The sequence below is a fragment of the Thermobia domestica genome, chromosome 11 (genome assembly GCF_964235325.1).
Source record: "Thermobia domestica chromosome 11, izTheDome1.hap1.1, whole genome shotgun sequence".
NCBI lineage: Eukaryota > Metazoa > Arthropoda > Insecta > Zygentoma > Lepismatidae > Thermobia > Thermobia domestica.
In genome coordinates, this window is record NC_137464.1 from 239,878,257 (window position 1) to 239,890,431 (window position 12,175).

General features: G+C 36.5%; 1 protein-coding gene across 1 annotated transcript in view; it reads left to right on the top strand.

Moving 5' to 3' along the window:
• Positions 1 to 12,175, top strand: part of LOC145663792 (uncharacterized) — a 59,535-nt gene that overhangs the window by 46,664 nt on the left and 696 nt on the right. The window contains exons 4-5 of the mRNA XM_081729883.1: positions 4,598 to 4,683; positions 8,696 to 8,825. Coding sequence (XP_081586009.1) covers positions 4,598 to 4,683; positions 8,696 to 8,825 — 216 coding nt within the window. The remainder of the gene's footprint in view (positions 1 to 4,597; positions 4,684 to 8,695; positions 8,826 to 12,175) is intronic.

A 12,175-nucleotide genomic window follows, 5' to 3' on the forward strand; every position in this document is an offset into this window, starting at 1 on the left:
TTATCCAACACTGGGACACTTCACGAGACCTTTCATTAGGATCACTTTCGTATATGTTTATACATGGTTCGGATTAAAAAAAAATGATCTTCCACAGGTGTACGGAGTATGATGGTTCAAATTGAGGATAAAAAAAAAACTGGTCAAGTCATAGGATACACATGTAGGTGAGAAGGATTCAAGGTGCACTTTCCACAATGGTTTTAGGTTAATTGTCCAGGGATAATATTTGTTATGATGGGGGTTACGTTTAGACCTGCCGATATTTTTTCAATGCATGCCATTATATAATTACAGAGGTTATCACTTACATTGATTCAGAAGAAAAGGAAAATTACTTAAGTGCACGGCGGTATTCTTAACAAAATCTACATTCTTAAATTCGTCGGAAGACTTCTGGTAAACTATAGCAACCAATACACGTCTAGGGGGGACAGACACGAGCGCTCTTACATATATTCATAATACATTTAATATCATACTTTTACTTTAACATCATATTCACATACTAATTACACATACATTTCGAAGTATTTATTTCTCTCTCTCTATATATATATATATATATATATATATATTTATAATAAATGCGCACACATTTAAGTTAATCATCCCCAACAATAAAATTTTACAAGGTTGCAACATTGTCCAAGAAAACAAATGACTTCCAACATTACATTTGGAAACAAATTAAATTTTATCTGATACCGCGCGTCTATAAATTTTTAACTTTTATATAATCAATTCGTGTTTAAATCATGAAGGAAAAAAAACTTTGTGAGGCAGGCACGTAACACAGAACATTTCTAGATATAACTAGGTAAATCAAAATACAATTTCTGGGCCCAGGTTAACTACAAAGTAATCGAAAACCAAAACAGAAAGGAAAGTGACCAACGGATTAAAAAAAAACTTAAGAGGAACGACGGTGAAAGAACGTAATCGAAGTGTCGTCAAATACTAAGTCTTTGTTCATTTCAGCGATAGGTCAAAATGTGATGGAGGACCCAATCATTATCTACTCCATTCATGAATCGTGTCTCGCAACGTCTCAGCTGGTAATTTCAGATCAGAGTTGTACGTTAAATAAATCGTAAGTAACAAGTTCAAAATCTTGGGGGGGGAGGTTGAAAAAAATTAAAAAAACTTGAAGAAATGAAGACAGAGAGAGAGATAGAGAAGAAGGAAGACGAAGAATAGGGGCGCCAAAGACTTAAGTGAGAAATAACTAACGCTACAAAGTTAGAAGTCGAATTTCGCTCTCAACAAAATCCATAGCCAAAATATTCTTAACATGCCAAAAAGGGTGGTCTACTCAAATACGTAGACTCAAGGGGCGCCCTGCTGCCAAGGATGCAAGTTCTGTGTCCATCAGATCCCAATCCCACAAGAGTTGGCTTGTAAGATTGAAATCCGATCCCCGTATCCGGCCCAGACCAGCAGAAAAAAAGGAGGGGGGGAAAGGGACCAGGTAACTGCGTCCCCAATTTTGAAATCTCTAAGTAAAAAAAATATTCGACCCCTTAGAAAAAACTAAGAAGGTTCGAGGACAGTAATGAAACTAGAATAGAAGTATTATCTAAGATATCCCTAACTAATGATTTGCCGAAATAAAAAAAAAATTAAATAAACTGAATTTTGGATCGGTGATTTCTATGCCAAACTTCACCGATAGCTACCCCGCGCAGACACGCCACAGTCTGGGATGTCGTTAATTTCCCTCGTCTAATTAAACTAAGAAAAGAAATGAAAATACTTAAAGGGACTAGGGGTCGACATCCGGGTACGCGAAAATAAATTTCAATAACTAATTGTTTTAATTCTGTACCCAGTCAGAGCTGTCGCCTCCATGAACATTGTAAGCTAGCCTGAGTAGGTAACGTGAAGAAAAAAAAAATCTCACGGAGTGGTACATTCTATTTTTAAAACCGACCAGAAGATATGATTCACTACAGCCCTGTTGTCTAACTACTATTGTCTTTTCATAATTTATTATTCAATATGTCTAGTCAGCGATTATATGATGCTACCCATTCTATCAGATGGTATTACTATGGTTGATTACTATTATGACACATAAACTACAAAGTATTACCGTAGTCCGACTATATATCGCCCTCCGGTCCGCGTGATATTATGGTACAGGGGTCAGAACCTGAGATGTTTGTAGTTACACGTATCTATTCAATATCTATATATCAACACGCGGCGAAGTATTCACTGGGCTACTATATATTTAACTATATGGGTGTCCTATATTCTATATTCATTTACTACAATATTCATATACTTATTAATATTCATATTCACATTAATATTCATTTGCCACGACGCTATATTCTACAAACACCCTGTTTCCTCTATCTACGCCCAGCCTATTTACACATTTCATCATAATACTTTAAAATCTATAATCACTACAAACATTTTCCCATTCCGATCACCGCACGACAACCTCACTCGAACCCAAGACTCTTTTACCACACACACAATACTATGTAATACTTGGTAGCTTTATTAAGAACGAAAGAAAAAAAAATCCTATGTATGTTCACTGAAAATAGAATTATCTGCGATAATGTCTAATGTTTATAAAATTCTGCATCAACAATGAAATTCTACAGCCACGAAGAAAAATGGACATTTAATATATTTTCAAAGCGAAGAACTAGCATCATATCGCCCGACTTCTGTTAAAAATTTACGTATTGTTTATTTATTTAAATATTTAGATTTCTAGACTATGCAGAATGTTGAAACTTTCAGAATATATTAATTTTGGGTCACTTGACCTAACTGTACATTCATATGGGCTGTGAATTATACCTTCTAGGTTTTATTTCGGAAAGAAAGGTCAATTTCATGAAAACTAAATCACTAAGCACCTCGACGGAAGAATGGCGGTTAGTACTGACTTTTGACACTAGGGCTAGCGACGATATAATGAACCCTTGAACAACTGAATGTGACCTTGTACACGGAATTATTATACTATATTACGTTCACTTAATGACGGAGTAATAAAAATTTATCGCATAGTAAATACTACACTGTCCAACACACTCTTTCATCACTTAATTATCACTATCACTGATACTACATTACAAATATACACATACTACTCGAACTACAAGACACATCATGCCACATTCATACTACACACTACATTAATACATGTTATACTAATAAATATACACAGAAATCATTCAGATTTCACCATGTTAAATCGGCTCTATGAAAGGTAACGAAAGGAAAGAAATGAACAGGGCCAACTGGCCCTTATATTTACTAAATCATATTCTTTACTCGACCTATTTAATCGATGCCCTGAGGGGACATATCGGAGTATTAGCTAGCAATAGGACCCCTGCCCTGAAGGGGCAGGAACCCGGAACAAACTACATATTTAACTCATCCCGCTGGAAGCCGTACTCCCAATTTGGGAGTCAGATAGGAGCCCTTACTGAAATTTACACGTGCATTGTGATTACTGGACTGACTACCACAAAATTAAATACCGCCATGTTACTAATAAATAAATACAAAAAGAAATCACATCCACTACATACACGAACACAAACGGTAGTGAGGCAGGCCTTACGTAACTAGAAAAGGAATAATTTTAAGGATAAGAATATTTTAAGGGAGAAAACACCACTCCTCCGAAACTGTTTATAGATTCCTAAGAAAACTCGCAAACTGATGCACTTTACAAAGCCTGTCCATAACTAACAATATCTGCACAACATGGCGTCATCTATTTTTTATTTCTTCAGTCCGGTTTTTACTAGGAAAAACTAACAAATTATGGCTCCGTAGCTTCCTGCTTGGTAGTTATTCGACTATTATATTAGTTTTACCTTTTACTGCAGTTTTTCTCACTCCGTTGCGACCTTTTAAGCTCGACGATCGAAATCTGGCTGTTGTCAGCAAGATTTTCCGGCTTGGAATGGAATAATTGCGCCCTAATATCATAGCGTGGGTTTATCATCCAATCAAAACTAAGCATTTTGGCGGTGGGGCTTTGAAACGAATAAAATTTGGTAAAATCTGGATTAAACTAGATTTTAGAAGGACCTAGGTATCTAAAAGAGAGGTGAAGGGTGGTCCTAAAAATTCTGTCGAATTTTAGATTGGTTATTTGATCTGGAAAGTTTCGTCCAATAGTGGATCTATATTTTCGGATAGCACTGACACCGTAAGAATTGTAATAATCCATTTACATATACATATGCAAGACTTATAACTAATTTAAAATATAAATAAAGATATTGATTCCCAAAACTATCATTCCCAATGAATTTTTTACAGTTTTTCCATGTTAATTTGAAATAGAATAACAAATAAAATTTACGGATTATCTGAACAGCCAGAAATTTTTTGTTAAACGTCAAGTACAGTCGGTGCAAAAAATTTCGGGCACCCTCCTATTAAAAACATAATTTCACTAGACTGTAATGGTATATTACAGTTGTTGTTGTTGTTTTTTTCCTAACGACGACGCATATACTTCTCGTAAAAACTTTCGTGTATTATTAGTTAGGTACGCATATTGTTTAACATTCACTGACAAAGGAAATGGTGTTCTTCTTTCTAGTTTCTGTCATGAATAGTTTCCTTGGTCCTCGAGACCAGATGGTGAGCTTTATGATGCATTTAGCGCTGGTCATGGCTGTTACGTGGGTAAGTTGTTTCTATATTATACATATACTTTAGAATATCTTGGAAAATTAGTTTTTATACTCACATGTAACAGTTTATATTTTATGTTTCTACGAATTTAGATATGTGCCTATTTGTTTGAGGCCTGGCATTTGAACCAGTATTGTCACTTTCGAAGCAGCAAATTTCCCGTCTGAATCAATTAAATTTCCTGATTAGATGCAAACTACCCCACTAATTACTCTAAGGACTGCATTTATGTTGTTTGAGCGCGGCGCTTCGAGTACCATTTGTGCTCTACTTCTGCTGCTTGGGCACACTAGAGACCTGCACGGGCCGAATGTTTCGGCCCGAGCCCAATCCAGCCCGGGCCCGAAAAGTTTTGGAGATTTTCGGTCCGAGCCCGGCCCGGCCCGATAAGTTTTTTTTTAATTCTTGGCCCAAGCCCGGCCCGATAAAATTTAAAAGTTTCATTTTGTAACAACTTTCACGGGCACACTTCTTCAACGTTTGCCTTTATTCTAATTATCATTTAACGAAAGCCAATAATTATTTAAAGAATTGCAATTAATCGGCCCTAGCCCGGCCCGACCTGAAGAGAAATCAGTGTCGGCCCGCCCAAGCCCGGCCCGTGCAGTTTCTAGGGCACACCTGTTTAATACACGGTAACATCGCATCATAGCCTTCATTTCATTCGCCGAGCCCACAAGCAATTGATTGTGTCTCACACTTTAATATGGATATTTCTTCTGGCCATTGAAACAGCGGCGAAGCTTTTGTACGTGCCAAAATATAAAGACTCCCGATAATTACTTTCATGCTATGCAGGTCCAACAAAATGTAGTGCTGGAGCAAGATAAAGATGATAAAATAAACAAAGAGAGAAACAAACGAAAGTATTTTAAAGCGGACTGGAGAAAAGAGGAAACCCTTTTAACTAGCGATATCAAGTTCATAAGAGAACATTTTAGTTCTGTTTTGTCTGAGCACTTGGTGGGAAATTCTATCTCATGTATCTCTTTATTCCATTGCAATTGTATGATGTGCAAATAAATTTTCACATTTTATTTAAAAGACGGATGTATCTTTCCACATTGTTAAAATCGCTGTGATAAGGAGAGATACATATCCTTGATTGTACAGAAAATCTTCGAATTTTCCAGATACTTAAACACTATGATTGTCATGACCCATGGAAAATGGAAAACCATGCCTATATATTAATTTGTGCAATTTATTACTAATACTTTGGCTGTTCAAAATTCTAATAAGTAGTAAATATATAAACATGAAACAAGAATCCACAACAATTAAACAATAGCCAACCAGATCTAGATTCAATCATTGGCCCTATGATTTTCGTGTACCAAATTCCGTTTCTAGCTTTTTCAAAAGTAGATACTGAATGACCCATTTATTTTCTATTGTTGCTTTTCATGCATTGACACTCATCCACGTAGATACGTATGGCTTAATGTCATCTATAATTAAATTCCAAGTATTTAGAAGCTATTTTTCCTATCATCTTAGCCGTTTCAGCATGTGCTCCTGATTTAATAAAATCGTGATAAAATTCCATTATGGTATTATTTAATGCATGTGGAAGACAAATCTTATAATTATTACGGAATGCTTTCGTTTTTTGTAATAATTTGTATCGCCACTATATTAGGACTATCCAAAATGACTTCATAAAAGATTCCTTCTAAGCCTTCTGGTTTAAGAGAGTATAAAATATTATTCATTATACGTGATAGAATAAAAGATCCGACCGATTCAAAATGCAAAGAGTTAAATTAAAACAACCTTCTATGAGTAAGAAACCTGTATATTTCCTAGAACGTTCAGCTAATTTCACGTGTAAATAAGCCCTGCGAAAATCTTAATCGGTAAAAATAAGACCTTTCGATAATTTTGACATAACATCCGCAATACCCGGTGTGTACTGGGAATTTAAATATAAGCGTTTATTTATCTGCTGGTAGTTTACAACCATTTGTTTGTCTTTCGATTTATTATTTACCTAAAACACGGAAATGACCATTCGCTATCCCTAGCCTGTACAATATTTTGGGCTAATAATTCATCAAGCACTTTGTCCAAATTCTTTTGATCCGCCCGAGATAACGGATACACCTTTTTTCTTATAGGAGGGTCTTTATTAGTTCGTATATCCTACTGAAAATTCTTTGTCTCTCCAATATTATTCGTAAACACATCAGAAAATTCATTTATAGTTTACTTACATACGATTACAATTAAAATCTTCCTCCTGAAGACTCGGATCTATAACAGTTCTATCCTGTAAATCCGCAACCTCTTTGTTCTGGAAGAGCGGCTGCTGATATATGCAAGTGGAAAAATTGGCAAAACTACTCTAAGCTGTAATTATTTCTATATTGAATGTTTGTTATTCTAATATTATTAGCTTCCATTTTTTTAAATATGTAAATTATTATAAATAGAATAGATGTTCACTCTTCAATTAAATGAGCTCTTCTCCTTTCCTTCTGCGGTTAATCTGACAATGTTCTAGTTGGCCTTCTGTGACTCTTTTTCCAACTCCTGGAAACTTACTTCTGATGCGAGAGATATCCCTTTACATGGTCCAGCCATGGTCAGTTTTAAATAGCAACCTAGTCCGTAACTCCTGGGACTCTTAGCACACTCTTTCTGCATGTGATTCTGAACGTAGCTGTACTGAACAGAGTTCGATTTCCGGAGAATGAGGGCCTTGTGTTACTGTATCCTACCTTGATTGGTGAAAGAAATTGAAGATATTTGATCAAAAATGACCGTGCTAATGAGGCATATTGGTGATACCTCTCCCTGTGTACCCTCCTATCATTAATGATCTGAGTTTCACCGTGGAGAGGAAGTCCTTACCACGGTGAAGCTTTAGTCCGTACCACACCGGGAAATACGGTTGGACCTCAGGTAACTAGTCAGGCCGGTTCCACACATCTTCGACTGATTCTAAGAGGAATCATTTCCTAAAGTTAGCCGATGTTCTTTCTGTACACCCTGTATATTGAAATCACATACCGTTTTGATGTAAAATCCTCCATTCATAAAAGCTACTTAAAAATATTTTGAAGAAATAGATATCTCTTTCTATACTACTCATTTTAAAAACGACAATGGTTTAGTGTGAAATTTTAATTGAATTTTTAAAAATTTATTTTAAGTTTTACAATCATATATAGTTGAGTTACAAAGAAATAATGTATTTTTGTAGGTTAAAGCATATCTTTTGTTTGTGCTTCCTCTAGGACAAGGTCTCTAGTAACACAGACAGTAGGTTCAAAAATGGGAAAGGGTAGGCTAGCAAACTGTTAACACTAGCCATAAATTGCCATTGGCCACTTTCCTGAGCATATGTCAACTAACTCATTTGAAGGACATAGATGGAACACAAAAATAACTCTCATTTTAAACATGAGTGAGCTAAGTACAGAAGCACAACGATAACACTCATAAAGCTGAATTGTTGAAACAATTCAAATTAGAAACAGCAGTATGCTAAATATGTTGTTGTTTCAAACCTGAACTCTTCCCTGAGTTACCTTGCCCCCCCCCCCCCAAAAAAAAGAATATATACTTCGTTTTATTTCTGGGATGTACTTTTAAAGAAATGTAAGTGATTTAAAAAAAACAGGACTGTACAGGACAGGGTAGATCCAGGACAGACTTCTGGGGGCGGTAGGTTGTCATACTGCCACTTAGAGCTACTTTTATGAGCTCCAAACTCTGGGATGGGTTATATATATATATATATATATATATATATATATATATATATATATATATATATATATATAAGAAAGTTTCCTCATCTTGGGGGGCGATAGTCCCCTGGATCCGGCCCTGTTACACAACATAAATATAATATTTACTACAATTATCGTGAAATGGATTTGAATTGTAAAATATTAGAAATAAGCAAGGTATATATATAGATCTATATATGTTTTGTTGTGTACTTTACTACAACTCAAATTTACTACTTTGTACTTACTACTTTTCTTAACAGCAAAAGCTGACTTTGATAGAACCTTGGATCTTCCTGGCATGCATCGATACATTTCAAATTTTAACTGGGATATTGACCATTCTTCTCTTCGGAATAATCGATCAATTCGTATTCTCGATGCTGATATTTAGTAAGTTTTAGAATATTTTATATGTCGATATTGCTAGACTATTCATCTACAGGCCCGTATCCACGGGGGGGCTAGGGTGGGCCGGGCCCCCCCTAAATTTTGGGTGGCCTCCATAAAATTTCACCATAGGCTTCCAAATGAACTACGATATGGTGATAAAGTATAATATGATTGAGTCGGGCCCCCCTAACTTTCACCGGGCCCCCCCTAAATTTTTGGGCTGGCTACGGGCCTGTTCATCTATACTAATAAAAAAAAGTTATGTAATTTCTTTGTAGTCGCATCATAACCAAATGAATGAACTGATTGACATGAATTTTTGAACACAGCTATTACTTGCCTGGAACTGGGTTTTTATAGTGCCGCCTTCATTAAAACGTATATTGTAAGGAGATTACCGGGGCTTCATAATTTATGCCAAAATCAATTATTCATGTCGCAACAGTTAATTCATTAACTATTATATTCATTCATTTAAATATTATCCATAGAACATCTCCCACTGTCTCTAACGTTGCTTTTAACATAAACCACATAGTGGCAGCAAGGAAATAAACAAACTTGAGAAGGAAAATCAGACATGGTCCGCCTTATGCAGAGTCGTTTTGACCCATGATTAGCGTACTACTAAAAACTGACTACTACAGGAAACATATGTTAGTCGAACTCTTTAGTATGGCACTAATCACGTTGCAAAACGACTTTGCATAAGGCCCGGTATGTCTAACATGCACATGAAGATGCAATCACAAGAAAGACAACACAATAGCATGAGAGGATTGTCTCTAGGCATGAAGAGGTAGTGGCAAGCAGACGTGTTGCCAATCCAGAGGTTTGCTACCTTATTATTAAAGATAAAAATATAGCTAAAAGTACGAGTAGTGAATCTAAGCGTCTGGGTCGGATTATAAAACTTGTCGCCTTTCGCAATTAACGAAGTAATTACATATACTACCCGGAAGTTTAAAGACATGAGAAAATTAAGAAATGACACTAGTGGAATCGTTCAACGAAAAGCAAACTGAGACGCTACTTTAATAAGACTATATTGGACTACTTTGCGTCAGCATAAAACCCTATCGTGTGCTAAATGTCGGTGTTGGGTAATTTTGTGTTGGGATCTCCTGAATACCATTAATAAGGAAATTAGGTTTGAATTAGCATACCAACATGTTGTAGAAGTAGCTCGGTTTAGAAATTAGAAGTCAGGTAAACACCTTCGAACTCAATTCTCACTTTTAGTTTGCCTACGCTCGCGAAATTTGTCAATTCTGGATATTATCGACTGAAGTGCGACTCTCTGTTCCTTGTTGTCATTGTTGTTTAAAGTGTCAGTATTTCGGCAAATGCGTACGTCGTGAAATACTGCAGCTACTTTTTGTGCAAATTGCGGGCATGGTAGTTATGGTGCAGATTCTTGTACAGCGAACAAACCCTCTTGTGTCAAATGTAAGGGAGATCATTCTTTTTAATCTAGGAATATTCAAAGACAAGTGCATAACGGAGAGATTATGGTTGTAGAGAAAATTTTCGCATCTGATGCTAATGGTCCAAAAAGACTATTCCAACTTTACTTTCTCTCCAATATTGTTCTGTTGTCATTGTTGCTCGGAAATTTGTTGTTACTCAGAAGGAAACTTGTAGCTACACAAATATCTGACGGTTTCAAGCAAATTTGGCTTCCTGAATCTAGAACCGAAACACCAATCACTACTTTATCTACTGAGCCTTTCCAAACATCTCGTGTTCGTAATGGTAGTCTCAAGTTAACTCCACCGCATCGTCATTCGTCATACATCACTGGCATCAAGTTAAGAGTTAACTCCACCGCATCGTCATTCGTCATACATCACTGGCATCAAGTTAAGACAGCATATTCAACTCATCTTTATTGCCCTATCCTTTCTCAGAGAAATCCAAAATCTCAAGCTGTTCTGAAGGCACCTTCGATTCCACAGAAATCGAACATGCTGCGGGACGAATTTATGGACAATGAGTGGACTGTAAGAGTTCGTCTTAAATGTTAATCTTTGCAACTATGGTGCTTCGACAGTGTTATCTTAACAGCTTCAATAGTCATCTTTAGAAATGGAAACAACTGGTATATGACCATTTATTAGCTCTTTTCTGTTTGCAGGGAACCCGGCTTCAGCCGAAACTGTCATCTGTTCTATAACGCCATACAATTTATAAGTATGATAAGCACATTGATGGTCACGCTACTAACGGATGGCCATCGTTGCACTCGGTGATTTCCATTCTCGGTGTATTACATAAACTCCCTTTGTAAGCAGGGACGGTACAAGATATCTTGCCTCAGCCGATCAATATATGTCCATTATTACTTGTGTGCAGCCGACCTCATACAACATTGCAATCAATTAGATTATGGGAGATCTGAATGCATGCCATCGCCTATAAATATCCATCCTAAAGGACGATCCTGGCCTTCAGGTAACTGAATTCCTTGATGAGTGTGAGATGCTCGTCCTTATTGACTACAGTTCTACTCACTTCTCTACTTGAATTCGGTACCTACTAGCGTTTTCCTTCTTATGCAGATTTCTAAGGCAGTGATCTTTTTCTAGTGATCGCTGAAGGAATACCTATTAATTATTAATGGCGTCTTTACGTATCAACAGAAAGAGTGCTCTTTCGACAATCTTTCCGGAGCTTAGTGAGATTCACTCTCCTGATGATTTGTCCATACTTCTATACCGAAAGCTATACTCGCTCATTAGAGTGTTCTTTCCACTATTAATCGGCATCGGAATCGATCGATCATGTATCTTAGGATATGTTGGGCAACGTTTCGAACGATTTGACAGCTTGCATTATTGCCATTATTGTTGCTGTTTAATTGCATATGACCTAAGAAGAGTTTCCCACCTTAATGGTATGAAGCTCCGAACTTTCCAGTCTTGAAACCAGAGAAAAAAACAACAAGAGACATGAGCTACTTACTCATTGCTCTTACGAGTTGTTACATTTTGGGTCATTTTATCATTTTGAGTGCATGATAAACAAGAGTCTTTTTAAATGTTTAGAATCAAACACTCTATTGTAAGTCTCAGTATGGCCTTCACTTCTTCCGGTCTCCTGCAATCTTGCTAACGTCAAAGGCCAGATTCAAGAAGCCTCCTTCAATCATCTGCACCTTGTTACTAAATATTTCGATTTGGAAAAGGCTTATGATAGAACTAGGCGTTATGGAATTTTAAAACAACTATATGACTATGGGTTTTGTGGGTACGTGAGACATTCTTATTATTATTTAAAAAAAAACTTCCCCTATGAACGTTATCCCAATGTGCGTGTGGGCACTCAACTCTCAGAGCGATTTCCGCAGG